This window comes from Asparagus officinalis, chromosome 1 (genome assembly GCF_001876935.1).
Source record: "Asparagus officinalis chromosome 1, Aspof.V1, whole genome shotgun sequence".
Lineage (NCBI taxonomy): Eukaryota > Viridiplantae > Streptophyta > Magnoliopsida > Asparagales > Asparagaceae > Asparagus > Asparagus officinalis.
Window position 1 is genome coordinate 47663282 of NC_033794.1, and position 26720 is coordinate 47690001.

Consider the following 26720-nt stretch of genomic DNA (forward strand, 5'->3'; position numbering starts at 1 on the left):
ATGAAATCTTCCGTGACGAGGGGCGTTTTGTTAGCTTGAGATTGTGAACTTTTATATAGTAGTGTAATAGTGGGAGAAAGGAGTTATAATGGCGTGGAAGTTAGAAGGATGAGAGGTTCAATTAAATGTCATTAAATTGAGGTAATAGTGTAATTAAAGATTAATGAGGAATGGAGAAGTAGAAAATCGTTATGAGCAAGTGAAGACCAAGAGGTTAGTGAGGTGATCATAAGTTTGGTGACTTATCATAATACCATCATCATGTTTTTTGCATATTCAATTATATTATACAATTTAAAATAGAATTAAATACACTTCAAAACCAACCAAACACAAGAAAAGTGAGAAATGTCAAATCAACAAAAGTTTTCCCTTTTTTTCTCATGCAAACCAAACACAAGAAAAGTAAAAACATTGGTTTCCCACCATTTTTTTGTGCGAACCAAACCAAAACAATCTATTTCTTAGAAAAGTTTGGAAAACTAAAAATTTGCGTTTCTTTATATGGAATTATATTTCCCTATATCTAGGAAACGAACCAAACAGCCCCTAAATAAACACCAATGTGATAAAACATGTCTTTTTTTAAAATGCCAATTTGGTACTTTAGAACCTGGGCGACGTGCCAATTGGTGTTGGATTCATATCCAAAGACAGCCCCTACCCGATTTAATCCGAAAACAGTTGTAGTTTCTCCCTCATCAAAACTCGCGGCCACAGAACCAAAAATCTTCACTCTCTCGGTTTCTCACTCTAAAATCAACAATGGCCTTTGGATCTCTCTCCCTCATCTCCTCCTCATCAAACCCAATCCCTAACCCCTCTCCTTCACCCTCCTCAGCTTTTCACGGGGCCCAGAGACCCCCGCGCTCTCTCCCCTTTCGCGCGCTCAGGCGACCGAGGGCAATCTCGGCGTCGATCGAGGAGAGAGACGACGGAATCGATCAGTTCTCTGAGAGCAACTCGATATCTGATTTCATGAGGTTTAAGAAAGGGGAAGGGGTTGGAAGAGGAGGGGAGGGGACTGGAGAGCTGCAGACTGCTGTCGTCAGCTACAAGAAGAGGTTCCCTTGGGTTTTGTTGCAGCCTTTTCTTCAGGTTTGAACGATTTACCAAGTAATTTTATTTTGCTTTTTGGGGGGTTAATTTGAAAGATGTCGCACGCTAAGAACCCATATTAGTCCTTGATGACTTTTAACTATTTTGTTGAATCCAAGAACACAGTTACTTAGGGAAGTTACCTTTTCTGTTTCCCCGTTATATCATTGTCTTGAACCCCCATTTGTGACGGCCGTGAAGCCAATGAGTCCTTCTTAACCCAATAAAATTTGCACGTTAGACATATAATTTGCACTCACCCCTGAGCAGGGACGAATCCAGACTTGTTCAGTTATCTGTGTGTGTTCGTTGGGGGTGGGGGTGGGGTGCAGTGTTAGTAAAAAAATTGTTATCAAAAGCTACGTACCTAAGAAAAACTTATTTAAAAGCTAGTGTATTACGCAAAATTGACGAAACGAAAATGCTAATATTAATTAAGTAAAAGGTAACAAGTTAAGAAAAGTCAAGTCAAATATCCCAACAATGTATCATCAGTTTTACATCCACACAGTGACATAGCCAGAATTATTTTTTGCCCTAGGCGAAAAATAAAGGTGGTCTACGAGTATGAGGAGCTCAGTGAGAGAGAGGAGGGAGGCGCGGGAGAGGGAGGAGGGAGAGGTCGTGGGAGAGGCGGAAGATTAGGGAAATGCTCGACAAAGTTGAAGAGAGGAAGGAGATGAGGAGAGGAAGGAGATGAGGAAGAAGAGAGGGGAAGCAGGGAGGAGGGAGGGTGACAATGGCGGGATATTCTTGCCCTGGGCAGCTGCCTAGGGCAAGAATACCCTGGCTAAGCCACTGCATCCACACAAACTAATATAAAGATTAAATAAATATTAACGACATTAGCTAAAACTTTCGAGCTGCCTTTCAGTCACGAAGCTTCTTAAACCTCACAATTTTTGTTGTCGATAAAGGGGTATCTACTTCTTTCTCTAACTCAGAAGTAAACCCAAAAAGATTAGATGTTTAGGTCTATTGCCATTAAGAAGAGGAGAAATAGATGAAAGCCTAATTCTAATCTAGTTGAACGATTGTCCTCAGCAGATACGAGAACTCCACGAATATCTACAGTCTTACCCCTCTCACTTTCTAGGATCCCAAAATAGAAAAAATAGCTTTTTTCCTGAATCTACAGGAAGAAGAAACGCAAAATTTAAATGCTAGTATATTACACAAAATTGACGAAACGAAAATACTAATATCCAAACAAAATTTAAAAGGGACAAATCTAGAATTGTTCAGTATACGTGTGTATTTTTTGGGGGGTGGGGGTGGGGTGGGGGGGGTGGTTGGGGTGGAGTGGGTCACAGTGTTAGTCAAAAATTGTTATAAAAAGCTACGTACCTTAGAAAAAGCTAGTGTAGTACGCAAAATTGACGAATGACGAAACTGAGATGCTAATATTAATTAATTAAAAGGTAACAAGTTAAGAAAAGTCAATTCAAATATCCCAACAATGTATCATCAGTTTTACGTCCACACAAACTAATATCAAGATTAAATAGATATTAACGACATTGGCTAAAACTTGCGAGCTGCTTTTCAGTCACGAAGCGTCTTAAACTTCACAATTATCTTTGTTGATAAAGGGGTATCTACTTCTTTCTCTAACTCAGAACGAAACCCAAAATGATTAGATTTTTAGGCCTATTGCCATTAAGAAGAGGAGAAATAGATGAAAGCCTAATTCCAATCTAGTTGAACAAAAGTCCTTACTGGATATGAGAACCCCACGAATATCTACAGTCTTACCGCTCTCACTTTCTAGGATCCCAAAATAGAAAAAAGGAAAAAATGCTTCCAGCCCCCAAAAAATAAGAAAATGTGCTTCCCACCCCCAAGACTTTATCAACGGCTGTTTTACCCCCAAAAATAAAAATTCTGTTCTCTGAGACCCCAAAACACAAAACCCAAGATATTAAAATATGTGAAGACCATAATACCCTTCCCTCTCTCTTTTTTTTTTATTAAAATATGATGAGGATTATTTTATTATTTTTGTTTTCTCTCTCTTTATCATGAAGTATTGAGATGATAGTTGAAATGATTGATGAAGATTATTTTATTATTTTTGTTTTTTATTATTTTGGTTGTTTGTATTGAGAGATTGTTAAAGTTACGGGTTAATTGTTAAGGTTACGAATTAATTGTTAATGTTACGGATCAATTGTTAAGGTTATGAATCCCCTCTCTCTCTCTTTCTTTTTTTTATTAAAATATGATGAGGATTATTTTATTATTTTTGTTTTCTCTCTCTCTTTATCATGAAGTATTGAGATGATAGTTGAAATGATTGATGAAGATTATTTTATTATTTTTGTTTTTTATTATTTTGGTTGTTTGTATTGGGAGATTGTTAAAGTTACGGGTTAATTGTTAATGTTACGAATTAATTGTTAATATTACGCGTCAATTGTTAAGGTTATGAATCATCTCTCTCTCTCTCTCTCTTTCTCTCTCTATCATGATGTTTCTTTGATGATATTAAAATGATTAAAGAGAATTATTATTTTATTATTTTTGTTTTTTATTCTTTTTGTATTTTTAGAATATTCGGGGTGGACCCACCAGTGATGACAACACTGGGGGTGGCCGTATGATTCCTCTTGAAGCTTATCCAAAACAGAATATGGGTGAGGCCAAAAAGATAAAGGAGCTCGAAAGAAAAATCGAAGCCCTAATGTCTGTTCGGGAAGTGAAGAGGACCGGCATTCCATGTCCTTACCCGAGAAAGTGGGATTCGATCCCGTATCCGGCGAAGTTCTTTTTGTATTTTTAGAATATTCGTTGTTAAGGATAATGGTTGGTTGTAAATGTTATGCATTGATTGTTAATGTTACGGGTTGGTTGTTAAGATTATGGGTTTATTGTTAAGGTTATGGGTTTGTTGTATAGGTTACAGATTTGTTATTAATGTTACGGGCTTAATTGTTAAGGTTACGGGTTTAATTGTTAAGGTTACGGGTTTAATTGTTAAGGTTACGTGTTTAATTGTTACGGTTACGGTTTATTAATTGTTAATGTTATGGTTTAATTGTTAAGGTTACGGGTTTAATTGTTAAGGTTACAGGTTTAATTGTTAAGGTTACGGGTTTAATTTGTTTAATTGTTACGGTTACGGTTTATTAATTGTTAATGTTATGGTTTAATTGTTAAGGTTACGGGTTTAATTGTTAAGGTTACGAGTTTAATTAAGGTTATGAGTTTAATTGTTACAGTTACGGGTTTAATTGTTAAGGTTACGGGTTTAATTGTTAAGATTACGGGTCAATTGTTAAGGTTATGGATCCCTTCTCTCTCTCCCTCGTAACCTTAACAATTAAACCCGTAACCTTAATAATTAAACCGTAACATTAACAATTAAACCGGTAACCTTAACAATTAAACCAATAACCTTAACAATTAAACCGTAACCTTAACAATTAAACTCGTAACCTTAACAATTAAAACCGTAACCGTAATAATTAAACCCGTAACCTTAACAATTAAAACCGTAACCTTAACAATTAAACTCGTAACCTTAACAATTAAACCCGTAACCTTAACAATTAATAAACCGTAACCTTAACAATTAAACCCGTAACCTTAACAATTAAACACGTTTAATAAACCGTAACCTTAACAATTAAACCCGTAACCTTAACAATTAAACACGTAACCTTAACAATTAAGCCCGTAACCTTAACAATAAATCCGTAACCTACACAACAAACCCATAACCTTAACAATAAACTCGTAACCTTAACAACCAACCCGTAACCTTAACAATCAATGCATAACTTTTACAACCAATCATTATCCTTAACAACGAATATTCTAAAAATACAAAAAAATAAAAAACAAAAATAATAATCCTCTTTAATCATTTCAATATCATCAAAGAAACATCATGATAGAGAGAGAGAGAAAGAGAGAGAGAGAGAGAGAGGGGGATTCATAACCTTAACAATTGACCCGTAACATTAACAATTAATTCGTAACCTTAACAATTAACCCGTAACTTTAACAATCTCCCAATACAAACAACCAAAATAATAAAAAATAAAAATAATAAAATAATCATCATCAATCATTTCAACTATCATCTCAATACTTCATGATAAAGAGAGAGAGAAAACGAAAATAATAAAATAATCCTCATCATATTTTAATAAAAAAAAGAAAGAGAGAGAGATGATTCATAACCTTAACAATTGACCCGTAACATTAACAATTAATTCGTAACCTTAACAATTAACCCGTAAATTTAACAATCTCCCAATACAAACAACCAAAATATTAAAAAATAAAAATAATAAAATAATCATCATCAATCATTTCAACTATCATCTCAATACTTCATGATAAAATCAATCATTTCAACTATCATCTCAATACTTCATGATAAAGAGAGAGAAAACAAAAATAATAAAATAATCATCATCATATTTTAATAAAAAAAGAAAGAGAGAGAAGGGTATTATGGTCTTCACATATTTTAATGTCTTGGGTTTTGTGTTTTGGGGCTCAGAGAACAAAATCTTTATTTTTGGGGGAAAACACCCGTTGACAAAGTCTTAGGGGTGGGAAGCACGTTTCCTTAGCTTTTAGGGGCTGGAAGCATTTTTCCCTAGAAAAAAATAGCTTCCCCCTCTCCCCTGAATCTATAGGAAGAAGAAAAGCAGGGAATCGAAAGAACAAAAAAAAGAAAAAAAATAAAAATAAAATAAAAAAAAGAGCAAGTCGGAGCCAAAATCATCGCTTCTGTTGTAAATTGTTAATGTAATATAATATTACTAAATGGTGGACCGCACGTTGCTTCTCTCCCCATCGATTCTCTTCTCCCTAACTAAAATAGCATCAACAGATTAATTTGTTGACCCTACTTATACATATATATATAGATATCACTTAAAAAAATAAAAAACTTTTTTTTGGGAAGGTGGGGTGGGGTTGGGGAGGGGGCGAACATTGGTTTAGGTTTGATGGGTTTATCAGTAGTTGTTTTCATGTTTCATGATCGTCAGAGGTGGGGGATGGAAGACAGGATTATAATAGAAAAAACAATTGCTGTCATTTTTATTTGGAATGCAAGGTTAAACTAAAAGAATTAGACCATTGGGACTAATTTGGGGTAATGGATTTTAGAGGAATTATTTTGTAGTATCAAGTTTTGGGGATTTATTTGTAAAATAGAAAACATTAGTTGATGTGGATTTTTTATGTTTTGTAGGTGGATTTGGTGTCAACTATACACATTGCAGACAAAGAGTATGACTTCTTACTGAAAAGGATCATGTTTAGTTCATGTTTTGCCTGAATTTGGTTTACAATAATATCAATGTCTAAATAACTGCATCATGCTATGCCTATTGATTGAGTTCCTCATAATATATCATATCAAGTTGATTGAAAAAAGGTAATCAGGTAGCAAATAACTAAATGTTTTATTGTTTTGTTAAGAACAGCTTTTAACCAGGCCTGACCGAACCTTTCTTCATGTTATTGCATTTTGAAACCAATATTTACGTGCCGTTCCATCATAAATTGCAAATGCAAGTAATAGCTCGTGCTTACAAACTGCTGAAAAGAAAAAAAGTGCCCGGAGATAAAAAGGACATTGCTTTCTACACCCAAGTTGAAACAAAACCTCAAAGCACCAAAGAGATTTGTATGTCAAAATATCTACAGACAGGAACCCCTCTGGGATAATCACATAGATCACGTATGCAGTATTGGGCCTTAGTTGTGTAATAGTCAGAACTCAGAAGCACATCATTCTGTATAGAAATCTTCCAGTTCACTGCTTCTACTTCCTTGGATTCTGCAGGTCCAACCTCCATCTTCCTCCTTTTCGAATTTATAGGAGCATTACCTATCTACAGTGCAACTAAGGAGCTAATAGAGTCACTATAATTTAACTGTGTAGGTTTTGATTAAAGATTCTCCTGTTAATTTCCTTACAAATCATTCAAACTACAGCCAACACGCTCATATCCCATTCATAACTCACATCTAGTCATCCAGTATAAAATATGTAGTTATGTATCTCCCCTGTCAGTTCGCAAATCAGCCAAGCACCTGGCTTGTCCTCCTAAATGTTCAAATTATGCTTCAAGGATGCCAAACAAGAGATACATAGAAACAGTGTAGAAAAATAAGAGAAGTAGTCTCAGCATCATATACATGAAACACATCGCTGGTTTTTGGAATCACTTGCAAAGCACATCAACAGTGTATAGCCTCTCTTGTACGCAATGACGTTAAGCTTTAGTCTCTTCAAATCTAGAAAATCTAAAGGAAGACCTCACAGTAAGTACGATCTTTCTCCCACCTCCACATTCTTCTATCCATTGTAATATTCCAAGGAACTGCCTGTGGTTGCAATATTTTGGGAACCAGGTGGAGAGTCCTTACTTTTGGACTCCATAGCCAAATACCTTGAGGAAACCGACTTGTGAGTTGTGACATAACTGTATCATATGGGTCCTAAGCTACTTAATATAAATTAGAAAAAGAAGCTTTAGGAGTATTCTTTCCGTACCATCTATTAATGCAAATAACAGTATCGTTTGCCTTTTCCTAATTCTACAGTGATATTCATGAGAAATCTGATGCAAACTGCCTTGATATCCCATCATGACTATAGTTCAGATATTTTCTCTCACTAGCTCCATCATGTGTCGATTTGTTTTTTTCAGCTTCCTAAGCATTTATAATTACTAATGCAAATATGCAGGTATTTTGACACACTGCAGAAAGAACTCCAACTATATGATTGTGTCCTCTATGAGATGGTAGCAAGCAGGGAAAGTCTAGAAAATAGAAAAAATTCTACAACTACTAGGAGGCTGAAAGCTTCACGTTCCAAGGGTTTCAATATTCTTGGATTTATACAGAGGCAGATGGCTCGAATCCTTGCCTTGGATTTCCAACTAGACTGTCTCAATTACCAGGCTGACAATTGGTTGCATGCAGACCTTGACTTTGAGACTTTTAAGATGCTTCAGGTGATTTAAATATCTAATATACCAGCATATTTATTATCCTTTTTAAGTCAATGTACCTTAGTTTGAACCATTGTCGAGCTCTCATGGTTGGTGCATCTTATCAGTGCATGAAGTTCTCTTTTGTAAGTACAGTTTTTTGTTACCTTGTTGTTTTTTATATATACTTAATCATCCAAGTTGCTAATGACGGTACATAAAAAAATGCAATGACCCATTATATACTAGGTAAAAGCATGTTGGATGCACATGGAGGGTCGCGATATTGCCTTTCTAGTTTCCATTCTTCAACTATTCCTATCCTCACCGTGTCAATCTCTTATTTGTTTCACTATGATGTGTAGGAGATGAAAAACAAGTCCATCTGTCTCTAATGATTACAAATTGGCAAATTGGAATTTACTACAGATGTATAAAAATAACATGGAGCATGAAGATCTTTGTCAATGCCTAATTATTTTATAGATCATTTTTATTACAATTAGGTTCTTTCGTATATGAATTGTCAAACTTACGGAAAGCGCTAGGTGCCGGATTATTTCCTAAAGCCTAGGTGCCTAGGTAGCCTACACGGGGCCTAGGCGGATTTCTTTTATTTTTAAATGGTGGAGAAGGAGGTTTTGCTGAAGGTCAGAGGAGGAGAAGATGTTCGTAGTTAGTGGAGGTCGGAAGATGTGGAGGTGGTAGCGGAGGAAATGACGACCAGGATCTAAATGCCACTTAGGCTTAGGCGGTCTAGGCAGCCTCTTTTCAAAACATTGATGAGTTATAATATATATGTATATATATACATATATATATATATGTATATATATGTAAATAAACATATATATACATATACATACATACATAGATATACATATACATACATGTAAATGTATATATATGTATAAATATATATATACACATTGTTGATGACTAAGATCAAACAGTCAATCGTATCCAGAAGAGGATAGGTTCGGTTCAGTGTCGATGAAGGGCCGCTTTCTTCCCTGACTTTATGTCTGGTTTTTGAATTAGGGTGTTGATCAATCTGCACGTGTAGAAAAACTCGTAAGAGGACGAGGATCAGTTCCCCCGTTGTACTTCCAACGATCAAGTTAGTTAATGAGCTTGAGTGGGAAAAGTAAGAACCATATGTTTTTGTGTGCAGTAATATGCTCGAAGGTCAGATTTGTGTTTTTAAAAAAGTCTCCTCTAAGTTCGAATGATACTTGTATTTATATCCAAAGCATGAGGGGTTAATTGTCACTTCAGCCGAGCATAGTGAGGCGGTGGTGAAGTGTAGGTTGGTAGCTGAGTTAGCTTTTGTTTTATAGGTGTTGGCTGGCGACTGGAGGGTAGATCACTTCAGCATTAAATGAGAAGTGATCAGTGGCGGGACAGTTTAGGGTCAGATAAATAATGCAGCTGTTATGCATTAAATACGATGCAGACATGTAGCCAGTGAGGATAGCTTCGTCGAGAAGTAACACCGTTTCAAGGTGGTTCTAAGAAGTGTTATGGACGAGTAGTCGAGTAGACTCTTGATGAGTTGTCGAGTAGACTCTTGATGAGTGGTCCAGGACGAGAGGACCAACTAACACCGCCTTTCGTGTCGGTATGGGAGAAAGTCAACTTGTCGAATCGGCTGTCAGATTCTAAGGGATCTGGGCCATCCAGTTGAGCGGGGCAAGACGTATGAAGATACATCTGTATGTTTGTCAATACGTCGTATGTCCATGGATCAGGAATAAGCTATAACACACATGTATGTATATAGATATGCACACATGAATATAATATATATATATTTAGTATATATATATATATAGTATATAGATTATTATATATATATATATATATCATATAATATAATAAATCCATAAATATCCTGTCATAGAAGGGACTTTCCCATTCGTTATAGTGGCGACAATCCCACCATCATCTAAAGTAGGGAGAGTGTGTGAGGGTTAGTATGAAAAAAAGGGAGATTTGTACCTACTTGTCATGAGGAATGTGGCAGTTAAGTGGGGATTTTGGTGGCCTACCTTTATAAGGATGGGTGGAGATTGTGGTCACATAGGGAGATAAGTGAAGGAAAATGCCCTCGATATGACAAATGATAACCGCACTTAATCTCAATAATGATATACTGTAGTGTATGTATATATTATATACATGAGTACATACATACCTATACACCACACACACACGACACACACATATATACTATATATATATATAGTATATATAGTATAATATGATATATATGAGAATTAATGAGTATCGCGCTTGACAAGGGAGGGAGATATCCCTCCTTGACATGAACTGTGACAGCAATGCGCGGCCCGACAAGGTGTGAAGTATCTCCTTGTCCTTCACATAAGTGGGCGCGATTGTCGCGACATGCATTGTCAAGGAGGGAAACCCCCTCCTTGTGCAAGAATACCTAAACAATATCTCTCCTCTATATACCATAGGTAATAGTAATTGTATATATATAAGGCTTGAGAGCCTCTTTCGTGCTGGACTGCCTCATCGGTACTCTATATATCATAGTAAGATATATATTATAGATACGAGTAGTATATAGTATATATATAATATAACTATATTATATTAGTACTAACATACATAAAAAATGTAAGAATGTTCCACCTTCTCATCTGCTCGTCTCGTCTATATAATATGTATATTATATGTATATATATGGTTTATCAAAATGTATAATATACTATGAGTCATAGTATATAGATATAAGTACTAGATATATCACATATAATATTCTTTCTCTCCTCTCTCTCTCTCTCTATATATAAGGCTATAGTATATATGTATATAATATATATATATATTATATAGTATATATAGTATATATTTGATAGTAGTAATATTAGAGCAAAAACTTCTGTCAACTTAAGCTGGACGTCCACCAAGTTTTGATCCATTGATGATCACGTTGATTGAGCTACATTTGTGGATGATCCGTTCCGTTCAAACTGATCTACATATTCAACCGCCAACACACGAGTCAGAGCCAGCGGACGCGCTGGCGGGCCCGAGCGAGAGCGCCAATGTGGGGTGAACTCGTTTTTGGTTTGACCCTCATCACCTCGTAATCAATGTTAACGGTTTTTCGAGTGAAAAGAACTTTTACATGGCTTAAGACGGAGGGTCACACCAAAACGATTCAACATCAAATTTGGTGTGTTGGGGTTTAGAATATGTGAGATCAAGTTAACGGAGCGGATCATCCAGAATAGTAGGGCTCAAACTCAGTGATCATGCATGGATAAGAAACTTAGTGGACGTCCGAGCTTAAGTTGACAGATATTTTGCTCTATAGTATAGTATATATAATAATATATATAGTATATATGAGAGCTTATGTATATATATGATGTAATATATGCATATAATATTCTCTCTCTCTCTCTAGCGCCAGGCTCCGCTAGCGTTCTCTCTCTATAATATAATATATATATATATATAGTATATATATATATAGTATGACTTATGTGCGACTTAAACTTGGATATGAGCCATCTACGCCGTCAATAACGTTTATCGCACCTCATCGCTTATCTTTTTTTTTTATTTTTTTTTTTTTTTATTTTTTTTTTTGTTTTTTTTTTTTTTTTTCGTTTTTATTTGTTTTTTTTTATGTATTTTTTTTGTAATTTTTTTATTTTTATTTTTTTTTGTCTTTAGATTTGTGCTATCAAGAGATGCACAAATCTCAAAAGGACTCTTCATATCTTTCTCGGATCCTAAAACAACATCAATGGATAAATAGTTGGTGGATGACTAGCTTGTAAGTGGGTTTGGCCTCATGGGCCAAATTATAACCCGACCTGGTTGTTAGTTTGAGATTTCTTTCGTTGGGGAACGAGTCTTACGGAGAGAAGAACGTGGGATATCTAGAAAAATCTAGACGGTTATTTGGGGATGGAGGGAGATAGAACGCCTATAAATAGAGAGGAGTTCATCACCTCTAAAAATGAAGAAGTCTCCATTCCGAAGTCCCCAAAACAATCAGCGATCTTTCCCATCATTGGTATCAGAGCCTCATCGATCCCTAATTCTTCCTGATTCTTCCCCACCTCTTCCTCAGATCTCCCCAAGAAACTACAGATCCCCAAATTCTCATCGCTTTGCTCTTTGCCCCGTTTAACTCTTCCTCTCTCTCTCTCGACGCCGATTAGTTGTTGAAGACTCACCTGAAGCCTGATCTAGCTGCCATCCTCCGATGTCGGCCCACGCCCACCTGCGTCTAGCTTCCTTACGTCTTGCTCCCTTCGTCGTCGGCCCGCGCCTATCATTTGCCAGTAGCCGCCCTCCGGCAAGACGCCCTCCAGCCGTGCCCGCAACTCGCCCGCATCCATCACTTTTCTGTCGCTAGTTATTTTTTTCTCACTGTAAGTATATTATATTATCCCACAGATCCACTTGCCCTCTGTTTTTTTTACCGTAAGACTATAATAGTGTATTATATTATCCCATTGTTTTAGGCTTATTGTGAAGATTTATGTTTTTTTTTGTTTCAAAATTTGGGTCTGTTTGAAAAAGGAAAGGGATTTTGTGTCTGATAATTTGGGAAATATTTTTTTTAATTTTTTTATTTACATGGTTCTTTATCTGGGAATTTTTTTTTTATTTTTTTATTTACATGGTTCTTTATCTGTTTAATTTGTTGTGAGGCTAGTAGTATTGTATAATTTGCTTGTATATTCATACAAGACTGTTTAATTTGTTGTGAGGCTAGTAGTATTGTATAATTTGCTTGTATATTCATACAAGAACCTCAATTTGCTATTTTTATAGTTTTTCTAAATACTAATTGTATAATTTGCTTGTATATTCATACAAGAACCTCAATTTGCTATTTTTATAGTTTTTCTAAATACTACAGTTAGAAAATTCCAAAATTTTAATTAATCTTTGCTTAACTTTGATAATAGTTAGCATTTATTGATATTAACAGTTTATTTATTACCTTGGGAATTAATCTTATATATATAGTTAATCTTGTTAAAAAAAATCTTTACATTTCATCATTATAGTCACAGTACAACTTTTAACCTTTTATTTATAGTTGTTTTAGTATCAATTAATTAAGTTAACTTTTAACCTTGTAAGTTAGTTTTTTTATTTTTTGGAACCATTAAACGTGTTATTGACTTGCCAGTCAAGTTAGCAATGGAACAAGATTTACTAGCTAGGAGAAAAGGTTCAGATGTGAACCTTGTGCAGCAAATAGAAGCAAATGAAGCTCACTATCGCAAGGCACAAGGAACTCATCAGTTTGGACCTGTCAAACCATCATTCAAAGGACCTAGCTAGCAACGTGCTCGTGGTAAGAAAGGACCTCCAAGATCATGCGATATCTGTAGGAAGTTCGGTCACTTCAAAGCCAACTGTCCACAGGCGAAGAACAAGGACGGTCCCAAACGCTCAGAACAAGGAGGATTCGGTAAGCGGGAGTTCATCGGCGTCATTGAGTGCAATGCTGCTACTATTGACGCTGGTGGCTGGTGGATTGATTCGGGAGCTACCCGACATATTGCAAAGACGAAGAAAGGGATATGCGACTTCAATGAGCTAAAAAAGGGAGATCAAAGGATTTACATGAGGAACAATACCTACCTAGATGTTGAAGGTATTGGTTCGTACAGATTGGATCTTGGGGACAACATCATGGTTCTTAAGGAAGTGTTTTATGCACTTGGCATAAAACGTAATCTGATCTTCGTCCCAACCCTTCTGAAGAAAGGCCTTAAATTTAGGTTTTACAATAATAGGGTCTCTATTGGGAAAGACAAGAAAGTGTTTGCTATGGGCAAGTTTGTACGTTAGGTTTTACAATAATAGGGTCTCTATTGGGAAAGACAAGAAAGTGTTTGCTATGGGCAAGTTTGTACCCGAACATGATTTGGGAAAGACAAGAAAGTGTTTGCTATGGGCAAGTTTGTACCCGAACATGATTTGTTCTGTCTTTCTGTTGTGAAACCTGAAATTTACAATAAGAATTATGATTTACTTTATTCCTCGTGTCTTTTATCTGATTTTGATCTATGGCATATGAGACTAGGACACCCTGGTAATAGAAAGACCAGATAATTAAAATGGATTTGTTACCAAATCTGATAGGTGTAAGGATATTACCCTATGAACACTGTTTAACAGGGACAATGACTAGAAAGTCATTTTCTGAAGGTTAGAGGGCAAGTGAACTTTTAGAGTTAGTCCATTCTGACATTTATGGTCCGTTAAGCGTAAAGACACGTGGTAATAAAGAATATTTTATAACTTTCATAGATGATTATTCCAAGTATACTTTTGTGTATATTTTAAACAGAAAATCAGAAGCATTTGAATGTTTTAAAAGATACAAGACAGAAGTAGAAAGGAAACTTGGAAGATATATTAAGGTGTTAAGAACTGATAGAGGTGGAGAATTCAATTCAAAGGAATTTGAAAACTATTATATTCATTATGACATTAAGAGACATACCACTATGTCTTACACGCCACAACAGAATGGTGTGGCTGAAAGAAAATATAGAACATTGATAAATACAGTGAGATGTATGCTGTCACATTCTGGTCTTTCTAAGGATTTTTGGGGAGAAGCAGTATTAGCTCCGAATTATATTTTGAATAGGATTCCTACAAAATCAGTCGAGTAAATACCGTATAAGATTTGGAATGGACACAAACCTGAATTAAGTCATTTAAGAAAATGTGGTTGTATTGCACATGTTCTCATTCCATATTAAGTTAGAGATAAGCTGGATCTCTAAACCTTAAAGTGTAGATTTATAGGCTATTCTGAAAAGTCTAAAGGATATAGGTTCTTTCATGAAGAGAAAGGGGTCATTGAAAGTAGAGATGCTACTTTTTTAGAAAGTCTAGCGAAAAGGGAACAAGTTCAAGAGGCAGTACAACCTCTGCTAGACTTAGATGATGTTCCCAACGATGACCTGGATATAGTGGATGAAGTAAATCATTTAATAATGAAAGATGAGCTCTTAAATCAGAATATGCCTATGGTAAATCAACCAGCTAAACCTGTCCAACCTGTTAACCTTAGTGGTAATAAAAGACCCAGAACAACACCTGCATGGATGGATGATTATTATCTGTATTCATGCGAACCATCATGTTTCTCGGTAGATATTGACATAGATGAGCAAGCTGATCCCTTGAATTATGTGGATGCTATGAGCACACATGAATCAGAACAATGGCTGGAAGCCATGAAAATGGAGCTTGACTCAATAGAGAGAAACAATATATAGGAGTTATGTGACTTACCAGAAGATAGGAAGACCATAGGATGTAAATGAGTGTTAAAGAAGAAATATCGGGTTGATGGGTCTATTGATACATTTAAAGTCCATTTAGTTGCTAAAGGCTTTACTCAGAAGGCAGATATAGATTATCAGGTGACTTACTCTCCGGTGGCTAAGTTTGCTTCTATAAGAATTATCTTAGCAATTATTACACATCTTGACTTGGAACTTTTTCAAATGGATGTCAAGACTGTATTCCTCAACGGAGAGTTAAAGGAAGTAATATATATGAATCAACCTGAGGGATTTCAGGTTGAAGGACAAGAAAACAAAGTATATAAATTGAAGAAATCTTTATATGGTTTGAAACAATCATCTAGACAGTGGTATCTCAAATTTCACAATACTGTTATCTAACTTGGTTTTGTTATAAATAATTGGATAACTGTGTATATGTCTTGAAGAGTGACAGCAGTTTTACAATATTATCCTTGTATGTGGATGATATTTTGCTGGTTGGAAATGACATAGAAGTGCTGAACAGAATCAAGTCAGCACTTAGTAGTGAATTTGAGATGAAGGACATGAGAGATGCATCCTATGTTCTTGGTATACAGATCCTTAGGGATAGAAAGTCTAGAATGTTAAGTTTAAACCAAAAAAGATATTTGCATATAATACTTAGAAGGTTTGGGATGCAGAACTGTAACCCTGCGCCAACACCTTTGGTTATGGGAAAACGGTTGTGTAAAGAACAATGTCCTGAAGAAGGGCAGAAACCGCTTGATGTCCCGTATGCACAAGTTGTTGAAAGCTTGATGTATGCAATATTGTGTACTAGATCAGACCTGACATATCCGGTGAGTTTGGTTAGTAGTATCAAAGTAATCCTGGTCCAGCACATTGGGAGGCTGTTAAGAGATTTTGAAGTACCTGAAAGGTACTGTGCACCATAAGTTAGTTTATCAAGCAGACTCGCTTGAGGTTCTTAGTTACTCCGATGCTGATTTCGGAGGAGACAAAGATGACGGAAAGTCCACTTCCGGACATTTGTTCATCTTTGGTGGTGCAACTGTTTCTTAGGGTAGTAAGAAACAGGGATGTGTGGCAAGATACACACAAGAAGCTGAGTACATAGCCTGTAGTATAGCCACTACTCATGCAGTCTGGATAAGACGGTTCCTTAAGGATTTGGATCTCAATTTGGTGGATGGACCAATTGAGCTATACTGTGATAATCAAGCAGCCATCAACTTGATTAACAGTAGTGCAAACAGTTCTAAAAGAAAACATATTGAGATACAATATCATTATATTCATGATATAGTGGAGAAAGAAGAAGTCAGTGTGACTTATATCCCCACTAGTGACATGATTGTTGATTCCTTGACGAAGGGTATTCCAGTAGGTACATTCATCAAACATGTTGGTTTGATAGGACTTGGAAATATCTAAGTCAATGAAACTTTCATGAATAATGAAAGGAGACAATCATGGATAATGATTGTACTCGGTTTATTCATGTAAAGTGAAAAATGCATATATCTCACGGATAGTGGGAGTATGGAATTACATCTTGAGTCACATCCCACGGATATTGGGAAAGTCCTTGAAAAGTATTTGGCCATTTCGGCAAAGTGGGAGATGTAAGTGGGTTTGGCCTCATGAACCAAATTATAACCCGACCCGGTTGTTGGCTCTGTGATTTCTTCCTTTGGGGAACGAGTCTTACGGAGAGAAGAATATGAGATATCTTAAGAAATCTGGGCGGTTATTTGGGGACGGAGGGGATGGAACGCCTATAAATAGGGAGGAGTTCCTCTCCTCTAAAAATGAAGAAGTCTCCATTCCGAAGTCCCCAGACACAATCAGCGATCTTTCCCATCATTCCTATCCACTTAAGTTTACATAAGATTTTTTTTCTCTCTCTGCACACACACACATATATGTGTGTGTGTCCTTGTGTCTGGATTTTGGAAATTATTGTAGCGGTCTGTCTATTTATCGTTGTTGCCTTTCTTTGATTTGGTTTCACATAGGTAAACGATGCTCCATGAATAGTATCACATTGTCACAATATTAGCGTTGACTCTACTTACGGCCTGTGGATTGTTGATGCATATTAACTGAGAACAAATTTAATGCACCTGAGAACAGATTTGATGTACATTGCACCTATTCCATTTCATAGGAGAGAATCTAATCTTATAATTTATCCAGCTTGAAAGAGGTGAAAGCTTGTTCACATTTGCCAGAGACATGACAATTAGATCTACAAAAGCCTTGGTGCAAACTGCTTCTATTCCAGAAGATCTCGGTCCTTGGAGATCTAAGCTGCTTTGGATGTCCAGGGTTCTACCTATGCCTCTTGTTGGTTTGCTCATCATAGGAAGCGTCTGTGCTCCTGCAGAAAAGCAGCCAGCAGAGTACCCTGAGTTAGAAGCACTCTCTAGGCTTGATGTTGGAGCTGCCTTGAAGATTTTCTTAGCGAAGAGACTCACTTCAGAGTAAGTCTCTTACTTTGTTGATATCCTCTAATGCTTTATGTGTTGCTTAATGAATGACATGCTTGGAATGGTAAACAATGAAGTAATCAGATAATATCATTAAGTCATTGTTAATATTGAATAACAAAGATAGAAACTTTCAACGTAATCACACATTCACGCTCACCACTATTTTCAACGTAACACATACAAATTCATATGACCAGATTGAACGTAATCCATATTCAACATTACCAAATTCAAAGTCCAACCAAAACATACCAGTCACAAGTATATTGAAGTCTGATCATAAATAGTACTAGCAATTTTTTTCTTTTTTCTTTTTGAAATTTCTGAACAGTTTCAAGAAAGTATCGCCTTGAGCTTAAGATTTCTACCAGATTATATTTTTTCCTGATGTCATCATTCTTCAAGTTCTTCCCAAATTAAACTTCAAGGATTGGAATGACATCCTGTTCAATAGTGCACTTTTTGAAACTTTTCATTGCCAACTTATTACCACTCTTCAGTCCTTTATTAAGAGTTGATGCAAGTTATGCAACTCAGAGTCTCAGCCACCATATTATCTTGCCATGGGAAGTTGGGCATGATTCACCCTTGCATCCTTCCCTCTTTCTTCTCCATCCTACTACAAGAAGCATTTATTTTAGAATTTCATCCATGACAGAAGTGCGTAGCACCGTGAATGGGTACTCATGAACTTTTGTTGAAGACGCATTATTTCGATCCTTGCCTCTATAAGTTCCATCGCAACTCATGTTTAACAACACACTTTTTACTGGAAGAAAAGTGACATGTTGCCCTTTTCTGGATGCACATCCATTTCCAATGCCACTGATATTAACTGGAAATGTAATATTGCTCCTTTCTTACATGGAGTACCTACTATTTGGAATTAATAAACTGCTATGTTCATGAAGGTTTACTCAGATGACAGCATCAGTAGAAGAGAAATCAGTAATCATCGGCGAAAGAAACAGAGTAGCCACCGAAGCTCTCCAGAGAGCAATAGAGAATGGTTCCAAGAGAATAGCTGTGCTTTATGGAGGAGGACACATGCCAGACTTAGGCCGTCGATTAAAGGAAGAGTTTGACTTGGTTCCCTCTCAAGTGCAGTGGATAACTGCATGGTCTATAAGAAACCGAGAGCTTGATAACCGCTCCTTTCCATTTCTCAAAAACCTGGCTGAGATCTCCGGCTGGCCTTTGAACCGGTATCAGACATTGGCTTTGTTTATATTCTCGTCAGTTCTTGCTGTGGATCTTTGGTTCTGGGAGCTGTTCTTTGGTACTGTTGTAAATTGGGCTTCTTGGGCTGCTGCTGAAGTAAATATCTTCACTGTAAACATGAGGATCATGTGATTACAACGTAGAAGTCTAGATGCTCAAGTTCTTATTGCATCAGATTACATTCTATTCTTTGACAAGGAAAGACGCGAAGTTTTTATTTGTATACTGTTGTGTAAATACAGTGTTTGTTGTTTCTGTAAGTTACAAAATCATGTTGTACGAGCAGTTGCAGTCCAAGGTTCTGACTCCATATGTATCTGAACAATATTTCTCATTGTTGTTATTTATTTACGGTCAATTTTTGGTTAAATTATGGAGAGAATTTGAATACCTGTGAAGTGATCGGTGTGCTAATTATCAATGTGAAATGCAAGCAGGGGAAAGTAATTAATATATCTTTCAGATATAAAATCTCTTCAGAATCAAAATTTAAACTGTTTCGGATGATATGATTTTGTGGATTCTCTTTGTCAAAAAAATAAGAACTCTTGGTTTAAGATTTTTCATCCTGGCACCAGTGGTCTAGTGGTAGAATAGTACCCTGCCACGGTACAGACCCGGGTTCGATTCCCGGCTGGTGCATTATTACCCTTAAGTATTTTTCTTTTTTCAAAACTTCCCGCTGTATATATTTATACATTACATTTCATAAAGCAAATTGATTAGTAATGCACTTTACTAGCACTCATGGACTTCTGTTTCTAATCGGATGATTTCAGCCCAAACATCTAGAGTGCCGTTAATCGGCCCAATTTACTCAGCTTTTAGATAAGTGTTTTTTTTTTAACACTCCCATTTCAGCAATCGTTTGCGCGGGAAAAAAAAAAAAAAACCACACAGCACTCGAAGAGAGGGTAGAGAGGGAGAGGGAAGAAGAAGAAGAAGAAATGGGAAATCAAAGAGAAGCCAAACCCAAAAGAGAATTCCCAGCATTTCCATTCGATCCGTATTCAATCCAGACCGAGTTCATGAACTTCCTCTACGATTCCCTCTACAACGGCGACAAAATCTCCATGCTCGAGAGCCCCACTGGTAACCCTCTCTCAAATCTCAATCCTTTCCTGCTAGTCTCTATTTCTGAATTTTGGGGGGTTTTGGACTCAGGGACTGGAAAAACCCTAAGCATAATCTGCAGCGCTCTTCAGTGGCTGGTCGATCGAAGGAAAAGCCCTAGTCTCAACGGATCGTTCGCCACGGGGGATGACGAAGAACCCGATTGGATGAGGGATTTTGTAGTTACAGCCCCAGATAGGGCGAAAGCGAGGAAGAGAAGGGAAACCCGAAAGAAGAAACTAGGGTTTGGAATTGGGGATTCTGAAAACAAAAACCCTCATTCAAATCCGAACAAGACCCAAGAAACAAAATCAGTGATTTCAGAGGAGGATGGATCGGAGTTTTTGTTGGACGATTATGAGAGTGAGGATGAGCACGGATGGAAGAGGAAGGGAAGGGAAATTTCAGATTGGAGCAGTAGTGATGACGAAAGTGAAGAAAAGAAGAGATTTTTCCATTACAAGTCGAACACATTCACAGTTATCACAGTTTGTGAAGGAATTTAGAAGGACTACATTTGCTTCTGAACTTAATTTGGTGTGTTTGGGTTCGAGGAAGAATATGTGCAATAATCCTGGTAATTTGAGTGGAAGTTGATAATATATATTTCAATTTGTTGATGGATTATGATAATGGGTTATATCGGGGTTATCGTTTGCAGATGTTGCGAAGCTGGGGAATTCGAATACGATCAACGAGAAGTGCTTGGAGCTGCAGAAGAATTGCAAGAATTCCAAAGCTAAGGTGATCGTTGGTCATTTTCTTTTTCTCTTAGACTTCCATATTTGATTAAATATTTCAAGCTAGTAATTCTCTTTACTTTTCCATCTTTTTTCTATTTAGAACGTAAATATACTCTTGTTTTCTTGCCTGACAATTGAAATCTTCTATCTCTTACCCCGTCTGTGCATCATAGGGTTGATTACTTTTTTAGAGAACAACTTCATATCATTGATTTCACCCATAGAGACCCCTATTTCAAATCATATCAGAAACAGTGAATTATTTCTAGACAATAGTCATGCATATCAAATAAAATGGATAAAGGGTACCACTTCAACAAGAATAGAGTTAGTTAAGAGTTAATTATACACAGCATAAAGATTACGCAAGGTCTGAAAATCATAGTATTAGTTGCGGTCTCAGTTCCTAGCTATCAGTGTCCAGATTTCCAACAGGTTAGAATAAGTTATTCCAATCATAAGCTCTTCAGCCATTAATTTTCATTGTTTCACTTATCATGCTACCAAATCAATTTTCAATATTTCAAACCTTACATCCTTCACATTACCTTTTATTAGCTATTAGCGACTTTTATATGTTGCTATGCCAATATCTACAGTTTTGGCCGGTTTGTCTCAAATGAGATCAATGTTCTTATGATGTGGCCGATAAGTACATTGTATGTGGCTGAGAACTTCATAGCTTGATATAACAAAACAAAGCCCTCATTTACAAGCTTGCACAATCACCCTGACTGAGGAAGTAGAGTCAGCTTCGTTAATAAACTGGGCCGAAGATCTGACAGAGGTTGACTTGCTGGCTTGTGAGTCGCCAACTCCGTAGTTTCTTGCTAACCAGAGGATAGTGACAGCCAATATCCCTATTCCTGCTTGTTTTCTATTCTTCCTGTTCCTGTTACGAGGTGACCTCGGCTCAAGCTGACCCCACACCGAAAGTCGTCAAGCAGTCCTGGGCTTCATCAATCAGTGAGGGGGAAGCCAAAACCTGGCCTCTCTTTGGAACCTCTGACAGCAATTCCATTAGGATATTGAGCTGAAGCTGAAGGCACTACAATAGGATTAATAGCAGATTGCAAAATCAGATAATTAGGACTATGCACTTCCCCAAAATAAGATTTCTCTCTCAGCAAGGGACGTTTTGAGAACACTCTCATAATCCTCCCTTTCCGAATTTCCAAGCAATGTGAGCAGAAATTTGTCCCACAGGAAGTAAATGCCCCTAGTGAAAGAGAAATAATAGACACTAGAAAGCTCTTACTCCCAATCGGTATGAGATAATGCCTAACGAAAGGTCAAAGCAAGAATTTTTTTTTTTTTTTTTTGGGGGGGGGGGGGATTGTCCTCTTTGTGCTTTCCGCATGAACAATGAGACAACAATGTATAGTTTACAATGTCATTCGTATTGGATAAGTGACTTTGTGGAAGAACATGATTCTCTTCCCATATCTTGGGAGATATCCTTTACAAAGTTCAGTGAATTGAACTTAGTTTATATATCTAGTCCTTTTCTGTTTGTTTGATAGTAGTTGCAAAATTATAATCCTCAGTGCCCAGCCTTCTTTTCTACTTATGATGGATCAATGTATACGGGTGCAGACTAATGGCGGGAAGAGTCGCTCAAAGGCTTCTTGTGGTTGTCCAATGTTGAGAAAACAAAATCTGCGAGAACATTTCATAAATGAGGCTTGGGAGCATGATGCTCTGGACATTGAGGATCTCGTGCAGCTGGGGACCAAGATTGGTACTTGCCCATACTATGGCTCTCGTGATATGGTGCAAGAAGCTGATGTTGTGGTCCTTCCCTATCAAGCTCTTCTCTTGCAATCTGCTCGGGAGTCACTTGGTTTGAATTTGAAAAACAATGTCATTATTATAGACGAGGCGCATAATTTGGCAGACTCCCTCACTAGCATGTACAACTCAAAAATCAACATACCACAGGTATTAGTCCCATATTTTCTTCCCTCATACTTATTATCATCAATATCCGTTTGTGATATATAGGTTTAGTTGGCTTGTGAGTTTGTGCTTTCAGAAGTACAACAAAAATGTTTTGAGACTTCTAAGTCAATTTTGAAGCTCAAACTCGTGAAACTGTTTTAATATATTTAATTACTGAATATAACTTCTCCATCTGGTTAAGTTGAATGTATCATGAATGGTTTCGGCCCTGAGTCTCATTATTATGAAAGGTTATTTGCATATATACCCCTCAAATCATGGGTACTTGCAAAAATACCCCCCAAATCTTAGTATTTGCAAAACTGCCCCTCAAAAATACCCCTAAAATTATCAACTTTGTGAAAAAATAACCCTAAAACCAACAAATCATCAACTTGGTGCTAAAAAATTGACTATTTTTTTAATATTTATTTACATTGCGATTACAAATTATCTTACCAAAGTTGATGATTAATTGTTTTGAGAGTGATTTTTTTAATTGTGAGGGGTAAGTTTGCAAATACTGAGATTTGGAGGGTCTTTTTGCAAAATACCCATTATTTAGGGGTATATACGCAAATAACCCTATTATAAAACTGGAAAAGTTGCCTCTCCTACAAAAAAATGGACAAGTTGCCTCCTCTTAAACTTGGAGAACTATTTGTTTCACACCAACTTTTTTCGGTTGACTTTGATTGATACATATGGTTTGGTTGTGGTTCAATTTCAATATATACCTTAAAGAAAGAACAGTTATATAGCTTAGTTGTGACATTTTTTTATTTTTCAGTTGAAGCAGGTCCTCTCCTGTCTTGAGAAGTATCTTGACAGATTCAGAATTCTTTTGGGAGCTGGAAATAGACGATACATACAGACCCTGATAGCATTAACTAAGTCTTTTCTTCAATTATTGCTTGGCTACCAGGAGGAATCTGGTGATGTCTCGATGACTATAAATGAGTTCATGTTTTCTCTTGATATTGACAACATTAACTTGGTAAAGCTTCATCGCTATGTGAAGGAAAGCAACATTATTCATAAGGTACGCTAATTTATCCGACTGAATTCCATTCATCCATTCATGCATTTATTTACTAGTGGATGATATGTGACATTTTTTCAGATTAGTGGATATTCAATGAAATTGGTCTGCTCAGAGACTTCAATCATGCATGTTGAGAGCCAGACCCATATTGCACAAGGCAGCGTTGTTTCAGGCTTTCAGGCATTACTTGATATCTTAATTTCACTCATAAATAATGACAGTGAAGGAAGGATAATTGTTTCAAGGCAAAAGTTTCCTCATTCTGGGCAGAGTGAAGAAGGCCACATTAAATTTGTCATGCTTTCTGGAGAGAGAATCTTCTCTGAGGTCTTGTTCATCGATTATATTAATCTATAAAAGTATCAGAGAACTTGCATAGTCTAATAGGAAAAAAAAGTATATTAAATGAATCTTTTTGCAGATTATGTCTCAAGCATATGCTATTGTTTTGGCTGGGGGCACTCTACAACCTATCGATGAGACAAGGGTACGCTTGTTCCCTGGACTTTCTGTTGATCAGGTTAAATTCTTCACTTGCAAGCATATCGTTCCTCCAGAAAGTATATTGCCCATTGCAGTTTCTCGCGGGCCTTCTGGCAAGGCTTTTGATTTCAGTTTCAACTCTAGAAGCTCTCCATGTATGGTTAGTGCTGAACTCTTATCTTTTCTTTTAGCTTCTCAATGGCATTTTGTTTAAAGAGAGAGTTTCACTATATTCTACAGCAAAGTTTGTTAGGGAATTTTGTATTTCTTTCCGTGACCTTTGTCAGATGAAAGTAGATTTTAATTAGAAGTTCAATAGAGTAGGGTTCATGAAATTCTTTAGAAGTAACCTTGATCATTAACAAATTCGTAAAGCTTTGAATTCGAGCTGGAAGCTATAAATTACATTGAATAAAACAATTTCTCGCACTTGATAAATTTTGTATGCTGAAATTAGTTTGTTCGTGTTCTTGAAGCTGATATATTTATCCTTTTAACATATATTTTTCTTTTCCAGATAGAAGAGCTAGGGCGATTGCTTGCAAATCTCGTTACTGTCATACCTGAAGGAATTGTTATGTTTTTCTCTTCATTTGACTATGAAGGGCAGGTATATGATGCATGGAACTTTTCAGGCATTCTTCCAAGAATTCTCAAGAAGAAACATCTATTTAGAGAACCTAGGAGCAATAATGATGTTGAACATGTACTTAATGAATACAAAGAAATCATAACATCTTCACGTGGTATTAGAAAAGAAGATCCAGGACCAAATGGGGCTTTGCTTTTAGCTGTTGTTGGTGGAAAGATTTCTGAAGGTATAAACTTCAGTGACGGTATGTGTCGTTGCATTGTTATGGTTGGACTTCCCTATCCAAGTCCATTGGATGCAGAACTGATGGAAAGAGTAAAGCATATAGAAAGGCTTGGAGAACCAACCTCATGTAGACCCAGAGAGCCTTCCAATGGCACATTGTGTGTCCATACTACAGTTCAGTCTGGTTTTGAGATCTTAAGAAGCTGTAAGCAAAGAGGAAGGGAATACTATGACAACTTGTGCATGAAGGCTGTAAACCAATCAATAGGTATGCACATTCATAAATTTATAGGCACAAAAATTTGTTATATAATGCTAATTTTCTTTCCTTATTGCTTTCTACAGGTCGAGCAATTAGGCATATAAATGACTATGCCGCAGTTTTGTTGGTCGACTCACGTTATGCATCCAATTCATCAAATCATAATATCTTACACCCTACTGACAAGCTTCCTCTGTGGATAAAGGAGCGCCTTGTTTCTGCAACAGAAAACTATGGAGAAGTGCACAAGTTACTTCATCAGTTCTTCATATGCAATAAACAGAGGGGGTGTAGATAGAAGTTCCAACATAAAAAAGAAAGTTTGAGATTGTACAGTGATTTTCTCTTGATACCTCTGAGTGGATTCCTCGATCTGACACATGATTGAAAAACTTCTGAGGAGGGAGTTCAGTTACTGAGGTACATACATTAACCTGTATCTCTATAAATGTTGCATTGCACTAGCTTGATATACCTTGGTTTGATGAATGTCCATGCTCAATATTGACATTTGATCATTGAAATTTTAACCCTTACGAAATCAGCAGTTTCTTTGCTTCTCAGACGTACATGTTTCCTTCATGGCCACTAGTTTTATAAGGATTATATGGTTACATAACCATTTAAAAGTTGTTTGCGAATTTATTTAGTTCAATATGACTATGAATTTGTATTTCCTTCTTTCTAACTTCTTTCTTCTAATTAAAAAAGATGGATGCATATTCTTTTGAACAGGAAAGAGCGCACAAACTTCCTCAATTCTTTTCATCCTCTTCCCTTGGCACTGAAGAGGAAAGAAAGGTCATATTACCTTTCCACTTAAATTGCTCCCGCAATAGAGTTTCCTGTCCTTTCAGAATGTTTTTTTTTTAAATTTCTTTTTATTTATATCTTTTAAATAGCTATCTTTTTTTGACAGTAACTCTGGCATTCTGTCATGTTTATATTTATTTTAAGTAGTTTCTTTAGTTTGTTTATTATTATTATTGTTGTTGCTGTTGTTACTACTACCTCTCCTCTACCCGGTACTCTCTATGACGGACATGCATCACTATTATACTTTATTTTGAGAAAATAGGAATTCACAGTAAAATAATCCTTTCCCAAATGCTTCAGATGGTCCCAGTGGCGGAGCTAGGACCTGCGAGATAGTGATGGCAATAAATTGTAAATAAATAAAATATAATATCCACTAAAATAAATCTATTAAAATAT

General features: G+C 36.5%; 2 protein-coding genes and 1 non-coding gene across 3 annotated transcripts; all 3 read left to right on the forward strand.

Moving 5' to 3' along the window:
- LOC109823734 lies at positions 649–19471 on the forward strand. The gene is made up of 5 exons (XM_020390093.1): positions 649–1098; positions 6314–6351; positions 7820–8090; positions 17585–17871; positions 18792–19471. Exons 1-5 carry the CDS (start codon positions 766–768, stop codon positions 19231–19233), a joined length of 1371 nt encoding a protein of 456 aa, XP_020245682.1. The 5' UTR covers positions 649–765; the 3' UTR covers positions 19234–19471.
- On the forward strand, positions 19673–19743 carry TRNAG-GCC. Its single transcript has one exon. It is a non-coding gene; the product is annotated as a tRNA-Gly (tRNA).
- On the forward strand, positions 19896–26477 carry LOC109823740 (ATP-dependent DNA helicase DDX11). The gene is given in 11 exon segments (XM_020390106.1): positions 19896–20193; positions 20266–20674; positions 20676–20791; positions 20876–20958; positions 22554–22898; positions 23689–23940; positions 24022–24270; positions 24365–24586; positions 24944–25511; positions 25589–25925; positions 26241–26477. Coding segments are annotated over 10 exon segments (2604 nt in total). The 5' UTR covers positions 19896–20048; the 3' UTR covers positions 25804–25925; positions 26241–26477.

What these genes read in the sequence shown, in the direction of transcription:
- LOC109823734 (XM_020390093.1), top strand. Translation starts at nt 766, where the DNA reads ATGGCCTTTGGATCTCTCTCCCTCATCTCCTCCTCATCAAACCCAATC. An exon ending in AGACTTTTAAGATGCTTCAG is followed by an intron (nt 8,091 to 17,584) that starts GTGATTTAAATA and finishes TAATTTATCCAG; the next exon opens with CTTGAAAGAGGTGAAAGCTT. An exon ending in GCGAAGAGACTCACTTCAGA is followed by an intron (nt 17,872 to 18,791) that starts GTAAGTCTCTTA and finishes ATGTTCATGAAG; the next exon opens with GTTTACTCAGATGACAGCAT.